The sequence below is a fragment of the Bipolaris maydis genome, assembly GCF_028858645.1.
Source record: "Bipolaris maydis strain C4 unplaced genomic scaffold PSV08scaffold_7, whole genome shotgun sequence".
Taxonomy (NCBI): domain Eukaryota; kingdom Fungi; phylum Ascomycota; class Dothideomycetes; order Pleosporales; family Pleosporaceae; genus Bipolaris; species Bipolaris maydis.
The window spans coordinates 403,305-421,675 of record NW_027093863.1 but is presented as its reverse complement, the minus strand read 5'-3'; the positions used below and the strand labels follow the sequence as shown (position 1 = coordinate 421,675).

Genomic DNA, 18,371 nt, shown 5'->3' with positions numbered 1-18,371 from the left:
TCAACATGCGAATCCAATGTCAAAAAAGTCCATGTAAAAAAGTCAAAACACTCCTTTCACAAATCATGAGGTATCATTTCCGTGCTTGTCTGAACTTTTTTATTCATAGATCTTGACATGGACGCCAACCCATTTCCGTTAAAGATCGCCCTGTCCGTCCACTCCCATTTGCTACGCCACCTTCCTCGTTCCTCTGGAGTATAGTACTACGAGTACACGGGTGAGTCGCTAGCTGGAAAAGCCCCGGCAATGCAATGCTTCATGAGACAAAGGAAGAAAAGAGAAACACCTTCGCAAAAGCACGCTTATGCCTTGACGGCGTACTTTCGCTGGGGGAAGTGTGTTTGCTTCTTCTTCTGCTTCTCGGTGACGAGAGAAGCCTCGTGCTTGGTGAGTCTTCGGCGGATGGCGCGGGTCTGCTTGGGGCGGAGGTCGAGAGGAGTGTACCTGCATGGTATTAGCTACTAGCCTCGCTATAATTTTTTTCCTCATCTTGACGCACTTCTTGCCCTTGTAGAAGAGCCTGAGCTGAGCCCTCTGGTTGGCGTTGATGACGGTGAGAACCTTAGCGATGCCCTTGCGAACGTCATGAATGCGGGTGAGCTTGGTGTTGGAGCCTCCGGTAACCTTGGCGGTCCTGAGCTGAATCAACTCCCTTTACTTCCGTCAGCACTCCAATCCGTGTTTCCGTGTTCGATTCCTAGGCGACGTACGACTTGAGGTCAGCGAGCTGAGACGCGAGCTCATCCTTGGACTTGTTCCACAGCTGGGCGGTCTTCTGCAACGGTTGTGAGTACGAGGCGGGAGGCAGTGGTTTGAATGAGCGAGGGTTCACGTACGACCTTGGGGGCAGACTACAAGCACTCAGTTAGCATTTGTTCCCTTAATTGTATAATTTCGATTTTTGCGCAGCACCACTAGCAGAGGCTGCGACTGCCCGACCCTGCCACTGCAGGTGCTCTCAGGGCAGCGCAACAAGATATCCCCTCCAGATGCAACATTGAGATCGGGAACGTACCATTTTGACTGTGTGTTAGTAGGACCGGGTGGTGTAGATGGGGTATCGCGTGTCGTCAACGATGGTCTCGTTGATCGAAATGACTGTGTTGGCCGGAGCGGTGTTTCGCTTAACTTTTCGCCGATCACTAATGCGGACTAGCGTCTTGGCCGTGCATTGCGTAGTCCGCGCCAGGCAGGTGCGACACTCATGATGCCAGAACTCCGAGATCCGTTGCAGCTGCATTCACCTGCAGAGAGAGTGTAACATTCGACATGTCTTCCACCGGGGGAGGATGGGCGCAACTACGCCAGCAAGCGCGCACGCTGGAACAGCAAGTAGGCTTCCCTTACTCACTACTGCGGCACACTTGACCCGCCTTCACACCCGCCCTGCTAACGAAGAATGCCAGACCGAGACGCTGTTCCACACATATTCACAGTTCGGCTCGACACCAAACATTCCGGCGAAACCCTCAGAGGAGGAGTTGCGGGTAGAGACTAGACTACAAGAAATCCTTGAGCAGCGGGACGCGCTTGTGGCTCAGCTATCACGACTACTCGACTCCGAATCAAGCCATGGCTCTTCCGCCGTCAAGCAAAATAACCTTGCCAGACATCGCGAAGTGCTCTCAGATCACCGCCGCGAACTTGCTCGTCTTAAGTCCTCTCTGAACGATGCCCGAAACCGAGCCAACCTGCTTTCGAACGTACGATCAGACATCGATGCCTATCGTTCAGCCAACCAAGCTGAGGCCGATTACATGCTTGACGAACGGAACCGCATCGACAACTCACACAACATGGCCGACTCAGTTCTTAGCCAAGCATATGCAGTACAAGAGAACTTCGCTATACAGAGGGAGACGCTGGCGAACATCAACCGGAGAATAGTGGGTGCTGCAAGCCAGGTGCCCGGAATCAACAGTTTGATGGGAAGGATTGGGTCCAAGAAACGAAGAGACGGTATCATACTGGCGAGCTTCATTGCGTTCTGCTTCCTTATGCTATTATGGTTTAGGTGACTGTCTTTGGTTTATCATATTCATACACGGCGTTTGGGCGGGTGGATATCCTCATGACCTTGTTTCGTTCTGTTTTATACAAGGCAACTGAGCCGTCATGGTGTACAAGTATCTTACAACATTACAATGCTTCTTCCTGTTGGAGCGTTATTGCGCTTCAGCAATCAGCTTGGCAAACCCTTTGTTCATGTCCTCCATCTCTGTGCCCTCTGCATTCCCGCTCCCTGCCCACCGAATCTTGCAATCTTGATCCACAAGATAAATGTATCCAACTCTACCGTTCAGCAAGCCAATTGTCTCTCGTATTCTCTCGCTGACTCCTTTCCTGACAACGAAGTACTTGCTCCAATCCTCTTTTGGTTTCGAGGCCTTCAACCGCCACTGGAAGAGTGCAATGATCCATGCTTTCATGGTGTTCTCTTCAATATTGACATCCACCATCTGCGCTACCCCTGGATGCTGTGCAAGCATGTTGTGCAGATTGGCATTCGTCTTAGCCCCAGTGAATGTCTCCACCTGATTTAAACCCCATTGTGAACTGTATACATTCACCACACTGACCTTCCCCGTCAATACATTGGTCGTGTCTCTGTCCTTGCCCTCTAGTGTATCGCCATGGAAGTTCGGAAAGTACAACGCCGCCTCTTTCTTGAAGATCCGAGGGTTTGCCATGAATGTCTTGCCAGACCTGTATTTGCGAATGTTTTTGAAGTCGCGAAAATAGTTTGTGCCCCATTTTTCTACCAGGTCCTTGCGCTTCTCCAAATTCCGCTGCGACATCGTCATGCCGGAATAATCTTTTTTCGTCTTGGGTATGCTAGCATTTTCACCTGGTTGCGGGGCGGACTTGAAGCCAATGGGTCGGCCGAGGGGCTTAGGAATGAATATGTCCTCATCTTTGGGGTCGGGTGTAGGCGCGGACTCGGGAGTCTTTGGATCCGTCGCTGGTCGGCGGAGACTTTGGGCGGAGGCGAAGGTCCGAGCAAATGACTGCTGTGCAATTGATGCAGTCACAAGACGTGTCTGACATCTCGAACATATTGAAGGTCTAGACAGCAATATGCGGCGTAGCGGTGCTCCTATCCGTGGTTGTAGCATTGTGGAACGCGGGGTAACCCAGTATTTCCACCAGGCACAAGAAGTGATGAAAGTAAGCTTTGGTTTACTAGCGCAAAAGCGAAGAATTACGGTAGACCACTACGTAGTGTTGAGCAAGGCTTGGCGCTGGCCCATACTGGCTAGCACGTTAGCAATATCATAGAGTAAGTGTTTATACACGTGAACATACATACATAATGCATAGTCCATCATTGAAGAAACATGCAAGACATTTATAGAATATCTTTTTATCCAATTGGCCACTGATTCTTCTCGTTGATATGGTTCACCTCAAGTAACTCATAGTAGAAGTAGAATCCTAAGCTAGTATAGAAGCAACTAAGCAGAACAGTCTAGCAGGGTGCAGAATAAACTACCCGCGTAATGTGAATTGGGATACATATATCCCTTACGAAATGTTCTGACGAGCTGTGCTATGCCTGGCGCTTCAACAGATTTTTAATGCTCGGGCCGCTGCACCTACCTTAGATTGCTGATGCTGACTTCCCCGCGCGTTCGCCCCTTTGCACTTTTACGGCAATGCTCCGTTTCACGTTGCGCATTAGTGTGCGAGAAAACATGCACGAATGTCATTGATCACTAGGTGTGAGATCTAGGATTCGCGACTTCCTCAGGCACGGTTGGGTTCTACCCGCCTTCAATTCCGATATGAAACGGTTGATATACCGTGTTGCTGAGTTAACGGTCCGACTCCAATAGCACAGGGGCATGAACGCATATGGCAATGTCATCGTTCACTCCGCTTACGGACCGAAACAAAGTTTAATATATTATTGCATTGGTGCCATAACAAGCTTAGCACGTTTCAAGGAGTTGCATGAACATTCGAAGGAATATGTTCAAATAGCCACCAGAGGAAGGAAACAATAGAGTATCAGTTGAGCGTTCCTCACACTCATCGCTCTCAGGATATCTCCTGCTTCCATTCGTTTCTTTCTTGTCATCATTCGTCTTGAAGATGAGGCACGTTCACCAATTACTCGCCATCGGAGCGAGCTTGTCTTCGATCGTACAAGCCGTCGATACTGTCGTTGATGTTGGCTACGCAAAATACCAGGGAGCTGTCGTTGACTCCAAACTGGGAGTGTCTGCCTGGAAAGGCATTCAGTACGCTGCACCACCCGTGGGAAAGCTACGTTTCGCAGCGCCGCAAGATCCCGTCGTTTCTGGTCTCATCAACGCCACTACACACGGTGCAACATGCCCGCCCAGCCGTCCTGATGACTGGACTGTTTCTGGAACCTACTCACGCTTTCATATTGCTGAAGACTGTCTCTATTTGAGCGTGTATGCGCCTTCCAAGGCTACCACCAAGTCGAAATTGCCGGTTGTGGTTTTCTTCCAAGGAGGAGGCTTTATTTCGCAGTCTAGCGCCAACTGGGATCCCACCGAGATCGTTGCAGATGGCCAGGTCGTATTTGTCCAATTCAGCTACCGTGTGGGCCTGTACGGTTTCCTCAACGGCAAAGCGGTGAAGGCAGGAGGTGGCGATGTCAATGCTGGCATACGTGACCAGATCAAGTTGCTTGAGTGGGTCAAGCAGCACATCAGTCAATTCGGTGGTGATCCCGATCATGTTGTTCTTGATGGCGTCAGCGCCGGCGGAACATCTGTTGCGCTCATGATGGCGGCAAATACGGGCAAAAAGTTGTTCGTAGGTGGCATTATGGAGTCAGGCCCTTGGGTGACAATGCGTACCCCAGAGCTAGGCGAGGAGCAATATGAATGTTTGCTTAAGGACAAGGGTTGCGCCAATGCTGCCGACGGCCTTTCTTGCCTACGCGCGCTCAACGAGTCGGCCATCCGCTCTTCCAACTGCTGGTTCAACCCCAATATCGACGGCGAGCTATTCACTGACTCCCTTGTAAACCTCTTCAAACAGGGCAAGTATGCCAAGGTACCGACCATCATGGGCACTTGCGCAGACGAAGGTACCAAGAACGCACCAGAGAGTCTTAACACCACAAGCGACGCAGCGACATGGTTGGGAGGCCAGGACCCAAGTCTGAGCAACTCTTCCATCTCAATCCTTAGTGACCTCTACTTGAAGGTGACGAAGCCCGCCTTCCCCGGTAAAGGACTCTTCTGGCCTGATGCTGCCAATGCAATTGGCGATATCGGTAGCCACTGCCCAACACGCAACATTCAGAACGCCATTGCACGCGACAACGTGCCCACGTACAATTACAAGTACAATGTGCTGGACCCAGCCGACCAGGCATCCGGCTTGGGCGCCTGGCACACCGTCAACGTCTACGCTTTCTGGGGGTTGAAACGCACTGATGGACAAGAGCCAGCCAGCTACTTTACCACTAACAAGCCCATCATCTCTCAGGTACGCAGTTACTGGACGAGCTTCATTCGCAATTTGGACCCCAACACCGACCGCGCCACTCGTGCTGCTGAGTGGAAGCCGTACACTGGTCCAGAATCGCGTGAGAGACTGCTCATCCAGACGAACAACACGATGATGGAGCGTATGAGCCCTGCACAATCACTGCGGTGCGATGTTGTTACGCCAATGAGCAACAACCTCGGAAAGCCAGTTGGAAAGGGTGTTGTAACTGAGCTTGATGCGAAGTTGGCACAAAAGGTGGCCGGTGCGAGTGAGAGTACTACGATTGGAAAGAGGAGGGTAGCGTCTAGATCTTAAGCAGGTTTGTAGTAACGCGCCTAATCCTGAAATGCCATTGTCATTGTGGGTAGAAAAGTGATAGACTACTCAAAGCAAACTATGTACCAATTTCTTGATCCCTTCCTCTGAGACTCGTGCTTAGGGGTTTTCTCTGCTTATTTAAAGTACAAGAAGTGAAATTTGTAACATTAAGGCCACAAAGTGATGACTGGGAAACGTATTGTAGTATCACGTGACTTCGCGTCAGCCGACAATCCGACACGCGCCGGCTGCCTGGTGACGTTTCTCCACTCTTTCACCAATACGTCTTCAGCGTCTCCTTTCATCCCATAGCAGTATAAATAGTTGCAAAACCATTGAGCTCACGGCGCTCGAAGCGCAGCTTATCAAATGTCCTACATCTACTCCGTCCCTAACAATTGAGTTGTGGTTTTGGATATTAGGTAGTATTTGGTCCAAAGTAATTGCAGTATCCCTGTAAACAACAACGACCTCAATCGTCGTTATTATCTATTATTAACTTGCAGTTGCATTACAATGCGATGTCGGACTCCGAGCTCTTAGCGAAAATAACTTATTTCGAAGAACAGGCCCTTCTCAATTTCTCGGACGATGAGCCATATACCCCTAACGAAAGTGTGCTCAACCTCGAACGCGCGCTGGAAGAATCAAAACCTGTACTATCAACCTCACTACTGAGTCACTCAAGTAGTTTCAATGGGCCAACGCCTCGAGAAATACAGGCACAGTTTGAGGAGCATACCGAGAGACGGCGCACTTCTAATCGACAGATCAATCAAAAGTTAACTCGATCATCTACGGTACCACAAACTGAGACCGCCGAGAGTGTTCAGATCCCCAAATCACACAATGGTCCTAATGTGGGTACAGATAATGGCAAAAGCCGTTTAAAGAGGACGATATCTCTATCCCAAATATTCGACAAAGAATGTATCCCGTTTTACAAACGCGTGGGCGCCATCCCTCGTGAGCTCAGAAGCGGAAAAACTGTGACGCTTGCCAATAATATCAAACTTGTCCCCGAAAGCAAACAATTGCTCAAAGAGAAGATCGTCTACTTCTACCCTAACGACGATATCTCCATGGCACGACGAAGACGCATACACAAGGTCATTCAGCTTGGTGCTGCATGGGCGGACAAATGGAACAACAATATCACTCACATCATGTCTGATGATGGGACATACACATATAATCAATTGGTGCAGCATCTCGGCAGACCAATACCTCCAGTACGTGAATTTCGAGCTGGCAATATAGTAAGCTGACAGATAATCAGAACGTCGTGGTGGTCAAGTTTGATCCGTATGTGCCGCAATGTATTAGTCGTGGGGAGCTCTTAGATCCTACTGCTTCATACTTTGCTGTAAAAGCTGCCCAAGGCGTAGGCGAACTTGATCAAGCACCAGACCTCTCCCATACATCAACTACATCGCAGAGCTCGTTAAAGATAAAATACCCCAAGAGAAAGAAAGCGACACAGGAGACACAGAAGACCGACTTGTACTTCACTGAAGAAAGCGTGCCTTCCACTCATCCTTATACAGATGCAGTGCCCTCAAGTCCTCTCGGAGAAACAGTAGAGGACAGCTTCATTATGTCCTCTCCAGGGGCTGCTAAAATCTCCGGACAGAAGGTTAGATATCAATTTGGAGATGCCCTGTTCCAAGCCATACAGGAGACTAAGTTGCTCGCGTATCTACCCATTGATGAGGACGAAGAAGCACAACTAGATAGTTCGAGAGGTGTGAACACTATAGAGAACTCGAACACGGATCAAGAGCTATTGTCAATGGGTACAGATTACCTCAAGAGGCCCAGTGTTTTGTCGAAAGCATCAGCGTTGCGCGACAAGAAGTACTTCAATATGAACAGTTTCCAGTGTATGGATCCAAGTTCCAGTAACCATATTTCATGGAACCCAAACGCCCGAACCATCCAGATACTAGAAGAGATGTGCAAGTACTACGATAGCATGCAGGACCAATGGAGAACCCTAAGCTATCGAAAATGCGTTGCCACGCTGAAGAAACAAACGGTCAAGATTACTACTGCAGAACAAGCCGCAAAGCTACCTTCTATTGGTACACACCTTGCCGCAAAGATCGAAGAAATTGTACTCACAGACCGTCTCCGACGACTAGAAAGCACCCGTCATAACCCTCAAGATGTAGCCCTACGTTTGTTCCTCGGTATTTATGGCGTCGGCCTTGTCCATGCCAACAAATGGATCCAAGCAGGCCACCGCACTCTCCAAGATCTCAAGACCAAAGCTACGCTCTCTGAAAACCAGAAGATCGGACTCGAACACTACCATGATTTCAACTCCCGCATCCCACGCGCCGAAGTCGAGGCTCACGGCGCTATCGTCGCCGCCGCACTCAAGGAAATCGACCCGGAATTCAGTGCAACGATAATGGGAAGCTACCGCCGTGGAGCACAGGACTCGGGCGATATCGATATAATGCTATCACGACCCAACATGTCATCTACCGCCATGAGCACCACCATCTTCGAAGTCCTCATCCCACACTTGTACAAAACCGGCTTTCTCAAAGCCTCACTAACATCATCCCGTTATAGTGACTCCAGCAACTCAAAATGGCACGGCGCATCCTCTCTCCCTTCCTCCACTGTCTGGCGCAGAATAGACTTCTTGGTCGTTCCGGAGCAGGAAATGGGTGCCGCACTGTTGTATTTTACGGGTGATGATATTTTCAATAGGAGCATGAGGTTGTTGGCAAGGAAGAAGGGCATGAAGCTTAATCAGAGAGGGTTGTATACGGATGTTTTGAGAGGGAGGAAGGGGGAAAAGTTGAATGATGGGGTGTTGATTGAGGGGAGGAGCGAGAGGAGGATTTTTGAGATTTTGGGCGTGCCGTGGAGGGAGCCCGGGGAACGGATTTGTTAGGTAGGGTGGGGTATGAGGGTTGGATATGGTTTAGCTTGGATAGTGGATGTGAATGGCCTTGCCTGATGGGATGAATAATAAGCTTGGGTTTCTTGGTTGGATTTGAGAAGCATTTATATACCGATCGAATATCTCGGACAGGGATATATCATAGAAAATTCTTGTATTACACTCTGTCTGTCAAGACTTTCATCTCGCGCTACGTTTGCTCCACCTTCACCTCCTTACGCTCCATATCAACGTCCAGATTTCTTTTCTGCTCGTCCACACTCCCCCTACACAATGCAAATAAGTAAACCCCATACATGACCTTTCCTTTCTCCGCCTTTCGTCCCATCTTCCCATCCTTTGCCTCTTTCTCCGCCTTCCCAATCCACACATTCCCCAGAAACACTGCCGCAATAACCGCTATTCCCATAAACGGCAGCACGGAAATCAACGCCCACATGACAGCCTTGGCCGCCGCATCCTGCACCTCCTTCTTAACCACTGTCGGAAGACTATCCAGCAGTTCCAAACTCGGAATCCCAGAGCCACCCAGCGCCGCACCATCTGCACGCCGGGCAATCTGAGCCAGGAAAGTAGAAAGCTTATTAGAAAACACACTTCCCATCATGGAGATACCCACCGTTTCGCCCAACGGCAGCATAAAAGAAAGCAGCGACTGCATACTGGGTACGCGGGTCGACCACACACCCGCCGCATGCAGCGCAACAGGCATAAAGCGCAATCCCGTACCTGCTCCCGAAACAGCGAGAAAGACATTAACCATGACAGTATTCCGGATCGATACAGAGTAAGTGAGCAGCGCGAGTCCCGCAGCCTCGACTATGGAACCGATAAAGAGAGGAAAGAACGTCTGGCCTGGCCATACATTGCACATGATAGCCGCGGAGTAGACACCCACGCCCAGACCGGGTGTGTAGTACAACAACTGCACGCCAGCCTGACTAGGCGAGTACCCCTCTGTAAGCTGCCAGTAATACGAAATAAAGTAAAACGCGCAGACCATGCTGATTCCCGCGGAGAAGTTGATCATCATGAGGAGTGTCGTGTCTTTTTTGCGGAAGAGGGTCGATGGGATCATAGGGATTTGGCGGGGGAAAAAGCGCGACATGGCACGGTTGGGGGCGAGGAGGTACTCGTGGGTGAAGAAGAGAATGCAGAAGATGGTGCCGATGGCGAGGGGGAGGATGACGGCGGGAGAGGACCAGGCGTATTGGGTTCCGCCCCATTGTGTGGCGAGGATGATGCAACCGACACCTAGAATGAATGTGATGAGGCCCGGCCAGTCGATGATTGCGAGGCCGGACATATAAGTTTTGTGCTGTGAGGTTGGGGATTGAGTGGTTGCGCGGCCTTGAACGAGTTCTTTGCGCATGAGGAGCGCGATGAGGACCATGGCGAGGACTGCGACTCCGATGGGGAGCACGAATATATAGCGCCAGCCTGAATCTGCGAGGTGTCCTCCTATAACGGGTCCTACCGCGTAGCTATTCCCACAATCAGCTCTTTGTACATATCAATTGGACTCGCCGAATACGAAGAAGACTTACCTGCACCCACTGATCAACGACAAGATGGAATTGCTACTCGAGTTCTCAGCAAGTGTCGTACCATCCGACAATATAATCCGGCTCAAACTCATGATGCCTGCAGCACCTAACCCTTGCAGTGCCCTTCCTACAAGCAGCATGCCCCAGGATTGAGCAGAGGCGCAGAGTACACTGCCTATCATGATCCAGAACATTTCGAATTGCAGAGAAAAATGGCGGCCGTAGATGTCTGCTAATTGCCCAGACATCGGGATGAATGTGGTGAATGTCAAGGTGTAGGCTGCTACGATCCAATTAAAGCTTCCGGAGAGCTTGTCTGGAGATGCGTATCAGAACGTGTGTTTACGGTTGTGGGGTTGTCTTGAAGAATTCACGTACCGAAATGGGATGATATGAGCGGAATTGCTGGAGCGACGATAGTGACATCCATGGCAGCTAGGAAGTTTGGTAACACAAGTCCTAACAACAACTTCCACTGTCGAATCTTGTTTTTGCGGTCTTGAGCTTTTCTTTGTGTCACCTCTTCTGAGGCGAGGAAGTTGATATGGCTTCCTGTTGAATCTTGGGAGGATGTGTGATTGTGATTGTTCACGCCGTCTTGAAGTTCATGCGCTGATATGCACTCAGGCACCAAGTGAGAATCATCTGTGGTAGGAACGGCTTTTTGGGCTTCGCGTTCTCGAAGTTTTCCACGGATATACTTGAATAGAAATATAGCCATTCTAGACTACCTGTGAGAGTATTGGGGAAAGAGAGGACGAATGAACTGGATCGGGTTTGATATCACCGTCCACCTTTGGAAATCGCATTGTTTAATACTTTGTTCAATGTGGGGGGCTATTTTCCCAAACAAGTTTACTTGCTTATAGTGGGTCATTGTGGCTGTGATGAGTGCGTCCTCAACCGCAAGGCCGAATTCACAGAACTAAAAGTTATGATTTTATCCAACGGCGCCTGAGGATGAGCGTCTTATCCTCTTCGTAGTGCTGGATGTGGCTCGTTGTCGGCTATGCCTAATTGGGCGAGCTGGACGAGCCAATCGCAACACTGGCCGTGGCACAGCCCGGGAAATGCCCAATTGCGATTGGCAAGCCGCAGCCCTACCGATACGAGGCAACCACCACCACTTCGTGTCCGGGCTGTGTTCACAGTCAGGGCATCTCAAACGTGCGAGGTATTTAAGCAATTTGAAGCGCAATTAAGCAACGCTTAGCTCTCTCAAGCATTGCGTGGCTCGAAACATTTGCTGGTTCACATGATGCGCCTCCACCATCAATCCGATTCAGATTGGATGCAACTTCGGGGTTAGCCTTCATGTAGGTTACCCCATGGCAGTACAAGACCCATAGGCAGACACGACCAGGCTAGACATGTAGATGCCCGGATAAAAGTGGGACGTGCCTAGTTTTCTCTAGGCACCTATTTGTTTTGTCAATCTTCTGGATATTTCGTTGCGTCTCAATTGTCTTTCGGATTGGTTCCGTTGATAGCGCTGGTAACTTGAGGTTTTGTCGGGTAAAGCCGAGCTTAGAAAAGTAAGTGGGCAATGATCCGAAAAACCGCAGAGGGCATTTGGAAACCTCGAGCGAAGCCTTGATATTGATATTGATATTGTTCGATAATCTCATCGAGAACGAGATGAGCGAAGTTGCGACGTCGGGGTTGATACTTTCAGTAGTTTATGCCAAGCCGGGGTTCAATGATGTACTAGCCCCCACCCCATAAGAAGTACATAAGCAAGCTCGCGGTCTTTATGCCACATCTCCGTGTCGCTGTACCTCAAAACCAAAACATCAATCATGAAGCCCATAATAGCTGTCCCTGGAGTCGCTGCGCTCATCTATAGAGCGTGGTCGCGGAACTCGCTGACTCCGGTTGGCATCTTCGCGGCATTTGTGACAGCCGTCATTCATACCTTGCATCCTTGGAGCGTTTTCACGGTACTGCTTGCTGTCTTTTTCTTAGCCGGCAGTTCTGTCACCAAAGTATGTCACATTTTTGCTTCAAATTAGACGGTAAATAACAAAGTATAGGTCAAGCATGACATTAAAGCAAAGCTTACTCAGTCCGCAACGGGTGCATCCGGTGGAGAAGGTGCGCGCAATCATATCCAAGTGGTCGCAAACTCCGGTATAGCTTCGGTTTTAATACTGCTTCACCTCTGGCAGCTAAGGAAGGACGGACGATATGAAGATGAGGGTCTCTGCTGGACAGGAAACAGTGATGTATTGGTAACAGGCATCGTAGCGTATGGCATTCGCCTTGGGTCACGGAATTGATACTGACATACATCAGAAACTACGCTGCAGTCGCTGCAGACACCTTTTCATCTGAACTTGGAATCTTGTCGAAATCCAAGCCACGCCTAATAACCGCTCCATGGCGTATCGTCCCGCCTGGCACAAATGGCGGGGTGACCACGACGGGTCTTGGTGCGGGACTACTCGGCGCACTGTTAATATCCCTCAGTTCTACGATGTTCATGCCGTTTTGTAAAGACTGGAGCTTTGTTGAGAAGACAAAGTATACTCTTGCAATGTCAGCAGCTGGCTTCAGTGGAACACTCCTTGATTCTCTTCTAGGAGCTCTCTTGCAGGCTAGCGTGGTTGATGTACACTCGGGCAAGGTTGTTGAAGGTGAGGGAGGAAGAAAGGTGCTTGTACACAGCAATGTCAGTGGTCGATCGGAGGGCAAGGATGGCATTGCTAAGGCCAGCGGTACGGACGCGGCAGCATCGATCAAGGCTTCAAAAGCAATGTTGAAGGCTGGAGCAAGTGGAGCGGTGGTTACAGACCCGCAGCATGAGAGTAGGAAGATTGAAGTTGGGAGTGATTTACTGGACAATAATGCTGTCAACATACTCATGGCAGGCCTGGTGAGCTTAGGAGCTATGTTGACTGCCAGGGCTATGTAAGATATGATTTCAGTAAAAACCCAAGTAGACATCCATATTCATAGACATGGGCATGATTTAGTGTGGGCAATGTATGTGTGTGAGTCGATATAGCATCGAACCTTGAGCATTCGGACTAATTGCCAAGGCGCTAGTTAAGCGCGTCACTCCAGGTAGCCTAGAGCTCCGTTGATAGCAACTGCTTGACAACCTGCCACTCAACATCCATACCTTCCTCTTGACGAGTTCGACGACTTGAACAACCAAATTCAACGATTTCGATACGTCGATTGGTTGTACATCACTCTCACAAACCCCGCGCGCCACCGAGATTCAAAATGGTGGGCTGTCCCAAGGGTATATACAGTACATGCACGCATTCAATACTTACACATGCTTAGTCTCTCCGCTTCGTCCCCAGCAAGGCGCACCCTGCGCAAACTACGCTTGAAACCTCTGCGCCTTCGGCTCCCGGCGTCCATGATACCCTTCGGTCTCGCCTTGGCCACACATCGGTAGCACCTACCGCTTCGTCGTCATCGACAGCACCAGTTGCTCTGCAGTCTGCCCATCCGCTCGAGGCTCGCCTTGTCCAGTGGCGCGATACCCAAGACCGTCTGAAGATGGAGATGCTGAGGCGGCAATTTGGCATTGCCGAGCCCGTGCGTAGGGGTATGGAGCTGAAGATTGCTGAAGCGGGGGAGTGGAGGCCATTAGCACTGGGTGGAAGCAGCGGCGTTCACAAAGATATTCTCCAGGGACGGGATTGTGAAATTGGCTGGGAGGACGTGTTCACTGGCAACGAGCTGCGGGAAGTACCAGACTTCCACACGGAGATTGAGAAGAAGATGAAGATGAACTGGTAGAAGCTTGCAACATGACGAGCAAACCAAGACACCTGTACACTGCCACCATAGACGATAACGCGGCTCGAGCAGGTTGTTCCCGTATTAATGGTCTTGGCGGATCACAAGGACATAGCACCAACCCACTTAGGGTTAATGTTAACGAATAAAGCGATGAAGCCAAAATGGCCATGGTATTGTGGTACTTGGAGATGAAGGTATGATGGCATTACAACGTCGTGATGTACTGGATGAAGGAAGCAGTGGCTCTTCAGCCACCAGCCTGCCCCACGTGCCCAAAGACCATTTCCTCTTGTTAGCTTGGAGAAGCGACCAAGGAGAGCATAGGAGGGAAGCCCGGGCCGACTCTGAGCTGTGAAGATGTGGCGCAGAATGCATGCGATAACGCGACGAGTGCTGAGTGGGCGTGGCCAATCATTGCAAAGGAGCCAGTGATGCAGGGGCACGCGCTTTAACGACGAGTCCAAATATGGCATGTTGCGGGTTTCGCAGGTGGGCGAACAGCAAGAACGGGGGAACTGGTGTTTGCCGAGACGCATTTGGCATGGTGATGCATTGTGAGGCAATGGACGGCAACCCGGCAAAGGGAGTGTGTGAAGCAGGATGTGTACGGAAGACGAGATAGTGAGGTGGTGCAGAGCCGAGTAGCAGTAGCGGGCTGTTAGTGGAGACGGCGGGTCGTTCTTGCCGCATTTGCGGATTGCGGAGAAGGGAGGGTGGCCGCGACGGCGACTTCCCAGTCGCGCACGGCCGGCCAGCCTTCCATCGTCCACGCATGAGCCCTTGAGACGCCTCACCACTACACCATTTTTCCCCCGCTGCCATTTCTGTCGTTGCGACGTCGAGGCCGACCTGCGAGTCGCTCCCAGCCCCCCGTTCGCTTTCCATTCGCTTAACTTGCCCGCAATCGCATCCATCGCGCGAGTGAAGTCGGCCGGCCAACCATGTCGTCCCCAGCCGATCAAGCCTCCACGGCACCACAATCTACTCCACACCAACAGACCTCAGGATCGCGGCCTCAGAGCAGGAACGAGCCTCCATCGACAGGTTCGGTAGAGATGAAGACCCTCGAGGCCTCTGGCGCAGCACCCGCGCCTACAGACACGACCACGCACACCACAGACGCACCCGCGGTAGCTCCAGCAGCTACACCTGCAGAGCAACCCGTCGGTTCCAGCACCTCAGAAGATGCGCCTGTCGCTCCTTCATCTCCTGGAAAGCTCGCGCCCCCTTCTGCGCTAAATCGCGCAGACACCGAGGCCATCGGTCCGTCGACAGACACACCGGCCGCAAACCCGGACAACACGAATGGGCCTGTGCTAGTAATAATGCTGCTTCTTACCAGCGGCGCAAGGCATCCGTACAAGATTGACGAAAAGTACTTGAAGAAGCGCAGTGTCAAGGTGGAGAACATGGATCCGTACAATATCAGCGTCTATACCCTCAAAGAGCTGATATGGCGAGACTGGCGGGAAGGTACGCATACTCTTTTCTCTACAGTTTACTCAAGAGCAGTGTGCGCTTATCATGAGTAAGCAGGGCGTCAGCAGTGACGCGCTGCTATGCTGCTCTTTCAGGTGCATTGTTTGTACCTGGTCTCGTCCAGACAGCGCTGGGAAAGAAACTGTGGCTCACAGCGCATCGCATCGCATTGAATTCCGCATTACAAGGCTAACTCAAGTCAACAGAATGGGAGGCTCGGCCTACTTCACCAGGATCGATAAGGCTCATTCATTTTGGTCGCATGCTTGACGACAAGTCGCCACTCAAAGGTAAGGACCTCATTCTGGATTACGCCAAGGGCATTGCACAGCTTGTGCGGTTCCTCGGCTGGCCGCACTAATTGGTCGATCCAATTTGAATGCATGTCTTGCATAGAAGACATGATATAGCCCCTGTCAAACACTCACTGACAAACCGCAGAATGCCGATTTCAAACAGATACCCCTAATGTTGTTCACATGACTGTCAAGCCACAAGAGGTCGTTGATGAAGAAGAAAACGCCAAGACTGGCAAATCTGGGAACCGGAGAGAGAGCGATGACGAGCCCACGGCTACCTGCCGTTGCGTCATCTTATAAAAGTACTCGTAATCATGCAGGTCTTCCGGTCAAACCATAACCTCACAATGATGTTTTCAGTGGCTGTCAAAAGTATATACGAGAAGCAACAGGAGTGAGAGAAAACACCACATCGACCGCTGGAATTAGTCCCTTTAAGTTCTCTTCTGCGGCCATGTTATTTGGCCGTTGCGAACGGTATGAATTGTGGCGTTACACGAAGAGGTGGGCGTTTCTTTTCCACATCAACCTATTCTTTTTCTTTTTCCCCTCACCTTGTGCATATGGAGTTTCCGTAATGGCCCGGCTGGTCTTGTAGCTGGTTTGAATTATTGTAGTGTATAAGTACGTAGCCTTTCGTGAGGAGCATTGTCGTTTGGGAGGAAGGCATTTGGGAATAGACCATGTTTGAATATTCCAACACCCACCACGTTGTGCAATATATTAGGATTTTCTTCAAATGGCTTACTTATGATTGCTCTAGGTTTGTGTTTATTGACATGCATTGCATCATGAGATCAGAGGGCGGGAATGGGCCCTGGTGATCCCGAGACTGCGTTCGATGCCGTCATCGGTAAAGCTTCCACCAAGCCCCGATCTCTCACCACCTACCTTCCCTAGCAACCCCACACAACATTGCGACTCTACCACACGTAACCAAATATGGTGCTTGAAGATGCCGATAAGAATGCCCCCGAAGGCTTCACAGATGATCCTTACCCATCCTCGGATGATCCCTACGCATCTTCGCCGGCCCATCTAAACAATGGCAATCGCTTCGACGCGACCAATCTTCCGCGCCCATTACCCGTCATAGGCACCTTCATGGGCTTCTCTGAACGTGCGGTCCGCTTCAAAACCGAAACAACACTCAAGTTCGCCGAGCGCAAGGTTGGCCGCCTGCTCAATCCGGAAGAAGCGCAGGCGCTCGCATTCCACATATATAAGCTTGAACAAACGAAGAGCTATTTCGCTGCGACGGGCGCCGCAGCTGGAACATGGCAATGGTATCGTACATGGGACAAGATGAAATACCCATTTTATCAACCCAAGGTAGAAGACATTGATGTGAATAAGTTCGGTCCAATCCGTGGACCAATGGCCCAGTTTGCGCGACACACATGGCGATTTTGTCTCTACGTGGTCGTAGCAGGCCAAATGGGTAGCATCATCGGCCAGCTCATCGCGCAACCTCTTGCAGCGGTTAATACAGCCAATGATCCCAAGCTGGAACATTTTGGGATAGAATTGAAGGCTTCGTCGCATGTCGAGGGGCAGAGGAATGCACAGCAAGGGCGTGAGATTGAAGAACGGCGTCGAGAGTTCCAAGAGCAGGTGAGGAATCGTGCAGGTGGGGGTCCCTCACCACAAGCCAGATGGGGCAAGCAGCCTCCGGCACAACGTGACGATGCAGCCGACGATATGAGCCCGACTGCCGGTAATGAAGCATGGGGTTCTGAATCCACTAGTTCAGAAACCTGGGAGACTTTTTCCAACAAGAGTTCATCACAGTTGCCACGGCAAAGGCAACAGGCACCGCCATCCACAGGCTCTTGGAATCAACCTACACAGTCATCCTCCTCCTCCTCCTCTTCTCTATTCGACGATGACGACGGTTCCCCTACAGGTGGCCTCTTCCAAGACGAAGTAAAGAACCCGCAATCACAATCGCCATCCCAACCCCGACCAGGCGAGTCATCCTGGGACCGTCTCCGGCGCGGCGGCCAGCCTGTACCGCTTCAAAAACCGCAACGGCAGTCGCCGCGAAGACCGGAACCCGAACGCAGAGAGGAATCTACGCTAGGTGATTCGTATTCGTTTGTCGGCGACGATGAAGAAAGGAGTATGGAGCGCGAGCGTGCGCAGCGCGAGTTCGATGCCCAAATTGAGAGGGAGAGGCAGGGGAAGGATTTTGATGGGGATGAGAGGAAGAGGTGGTAGTGTTGAACATGCCGATGAAATGTTGGAAGACACACAGTGATGTACATTTTTTGAGATAAAATCGTTGTCAGGGGCCTGAGTGAAGTCGCGAATGATGGTTGAGCTGTGTCGCGGGAGAACCACGTATCAGTGGAAATTATTGCATGATGTAAAAAAATTATTCCAACTCTGCAAAAAAGCAAGTCTATTTTCTATGATTTAATACTTAAAGGATGTATCCGCGATCAAATGTTCTCCACGCTGCAGTGCAGTATCTTGAGTGTACTTCGGTTGACAGCACGGAATCGATCATCAATACGAATAGAATACGTTCGTTGGTGAGTTTATGGGAAGCAGAGGTCTATGTCT

At 50.6% G+C, this 18,371-nt stretch overlaps 9 protein-coding genes across 9 annotated transcripts; 6 read left to right on the top strand and 3 right to left on the bottom strand.

The window, feature by feature from the left end:
* Window positions 1-305: 305 nt before the first annotated feature.
* Window positions 306-1,021, bottom strand: PSV08DRAFT_247344 (60S ribosomal protein uL29; the record flags this gene model as incomplete). Its single annotated transcript, XM_014227322.2, has 5 exons — window positions 306-447; window positions 503-655; window positions 714-778; window positions 840-854; window positions 1,019-1,021. The coding sequence occupies 5 exons, from the start codon at window positions 1,019-1,021 to the stop codon at window positions 306-308; spliced, it is 378 nt and encodes a 125-aa protein (XP_014082797.2).
* A 210-nt stretch (window positions 1,022-1,231) lies between these two features.
* On the top strand, window positions 1,232-1,940 carry PSV08DRAFT_297655 (uncharacterized protein; the record flags this gene model as incomplete). Its single annotated transcript, XM_014227323.2, has 2 exons — window positions 1,232-1,335; window positions 1,410-1,940. Coding segments are annotated over exons 1-2 (583 nt in total), but the record flags the coding sequence as incomplete, so codon positions are not given.
* A 154-nt stretch (window positions 1,941-2,094) lies between these two features.
* On the bottom strand, window positions 2,095-3,315 carry PSV08DRAFT_390354 (ATP10 protein-domain-containing protein; the record flags this gene model as incomplete). The annotated part of the gene is made up of 2 exons (XM_014227324.2): window positions 2,095-3,218; window positions 3,310-3,315. The coding sequence occupies 2 exons, from the start codon at window positions 3,313-3,315 to the stop codon at window positions 2,169-2,171; spliced, it is 1,056 nt and encodes a 351-aa protein (XP_014082799.2). The 3' UTR covers window positions 2,095-2,168.
* Window positions 3,316-4,013: 698 nt separating this feature from the next.
* On the top strand, window positions 4,014-5,936 carry PSV08DRAFT_202454 (Alpha/Beta hydrolase protein). The gene has a single exon (XM_014227325.2). It carries the CDS (start codon window positions 4,099-4,101, stop codon window positions 5,791-5,793), a length of 1,695 nt encoding a protein of 564 aa, XP_014082800.1. The 5' UTR covers window positions 4,014-4,098; the 3' UTR covers window positions 5,794-5,936.
* A 153-nt stretch (window positions 5,937-6,089) lies between these two features.
* On the top strand, window positions 6,090-8,888 carry PSV08DRAFT_202451 (uncharacterized protein). The gene is made up of 3 exons (XM_014227326.2): window positions 6,090-7,028; window positions 7,094-7,375; window positions 7,430-8,888. Exons 1-3 carry the CDS (start codon window positions 6,318-6,320, stop codon window positions 8,705-8,707), a joined length of 2,271 nt encoding a protein of 756 aa, XP_014082801.1. The 5' UTR covers window positions 6,090-6,317; the 3' UTR covers window positions 8,708-8,888.
* An 18-nt stretch (window positions 8,889-8,906) lies between these two features.
* On the bottom strand, window positions 8,907-10,984 carry PSV08DRAFT_223174 (major facilitator superfamily domain-containing protein; the record flags this gene model as incomplete). Its single annotated transcript, XM_014227327.1, has 3 exons — window positions 8,907-10,200; window positions 10,264-10,579; window positions 10,642-10,984. 3 exons carry the CDS (start codon window positions 10,982-10,984, stop codon window positions 8,907-8,909), a joined length of 1,953 nt encoding a protein of 650 aa, XP_014082802.1.
* A 1,047-nt stretch (window positions 10,985-12,031) lies between these two features.
* PSV08DRAFT_409723 (integral membrane protein DUF92-domain-containing protein) lies at window positions 12,032-14,201 on the top strand. The gene is made up of 4 exons (XM_014227328.2): window positions 12,032-12,248; window positions 12,297-12,511; window positions 12,559-13,138; window positions 13,558-14,201. The coding sequence occupies exons 1-4, from the start codon at window positions 12,063-12,065 to the stop codon at window positions 14,020-14,022; spliced, it is 1,446 nt and encodes a 481-aa protein (XP_014082803.2). The 5' UTR covers window positions 12,032-12,062; the 3' UTR covers window positions 14,023-14,201.
* Window positions 14,202-14,786: 585 nt separating this feature from the next.
* On the top strand, window positions 14,787-16,543 carry PSV08DRAFT_297607 (ubiquitin-related domain-containing protein). The gene is made up of 3 exons (XM_014227330.1): window positions 14,787-15,498; window positions 15,711-15,794; window positions 15,946-16,543. The coding sequence occupies exons 1-3, from the start codon at window positions 14,967-14,969 to the stop codon at window positions 16,101-16,103; spliced, it is 774 nt and encodes a 257-aa protein (XP_014082805.1). The 5' UTR covers window positions 14,787-14,966; the 3' UTR covers window positions 16,104-16,543.
* Window positions 16,544-16,722: 179 nt separating this feature from the next.
* Window positions 16,723-18,369, top strand: PSV08DRAFT_401833 (uncharacterized protein). The gene has a single exon (XM_014227331.1). It carries the CDS (start codon window positions 16,746-16,748, stop codon window positions 18,021-18,023), a length of 1,278 nt encoding a protein of 425 aa, XP_014082806.1. The 5' UTR covers window positions 16,723-16,745; the 3' UTR covers window positions 18,024-18,369.
* The last annotated feature ends 2 nt before the right edge of the window (window positions 18,370-18,371 follow it).

Bases quoted from the DNA above. Each gene is read 5' to 3' on its own strand.
- PSV08DRAFT_202454 (XM_014227325.2), top strand. From the start codon at position 4,099: ATGAGGCACGTTCACCAATTACTCGCCATCGGAGCGAGCTTGTCTTCG.
- PSV08DRAFT_202451 (XM_014227326.2), top strand. From the start codon at position 6,318: ATGTCGGACTCCGAGCTCTTAGCGAAAATAACTTATTTCGAAGAACAG. The intron at 7,029-7,093 runs GTACGTGAATTT...GTGGTGGTCAAG, and splicing joins TCGGCAGACCAATACCTCCA to TTTGATCCGTATGTGCCGCA. The intron at 7,376-7,429 runs GTAGAGGACAGC...ATCTCCGGACAG, and splicing joins CAAGTCCTCTCGGAGAAACA to AAGGTTAGATATCAATTTGG.
- PSV08DRAFT_409723 (XM_014227328.2), top strand. From the start codon at position 12,063: ATGAAGCCCATAATAGCTGTCCCTGGAGTCGCTGCGCTCATCTATAGA. The intron at 12,249-12,296 runs GTATGTCACATT...AACAAAGTATAG, and splicing joins CCGGCAGTTCTGTCACCAAA to GTCAAGCATGACATTAAAGC. The intron at 12,512-12,558 runs GTATGGCATTCG...GACATACATCAG, and splicing joins TTGGTAACAGGCATCGTAGC to AAACTACGCTGCAGTCGCTG.
- PSV08DRAFT_297607 (XM_014227330.1), top strand. From the start codon at position 14,967: ATGTCGTCCCCAGCCGATCAAGCCTCCACGGCACCACAATCTACTCCA. The intron at 15,499-15,710 runs GTACGCATACTC...TCAAGTCAACAG, and splicing joins ATGGCGAGACTGGCGGGAAG to AATGGGAGGCTCGGCCTACT. The intron at 15,795-15,945 runs GTAAGGACCTCA...GACAAACCGCAG, and splicing joins CGACAAGTCGCCACTCAAAG to AATGCCGATTTCAAACAGAT.
- PSV08DRAFT_401833 (XM_014227331.1), top strand. From the start codon at position 16,746: ATGGTGCTTGAAGATGCCGATAAGAATGCCCCCGAAGGCTTCACAGAT.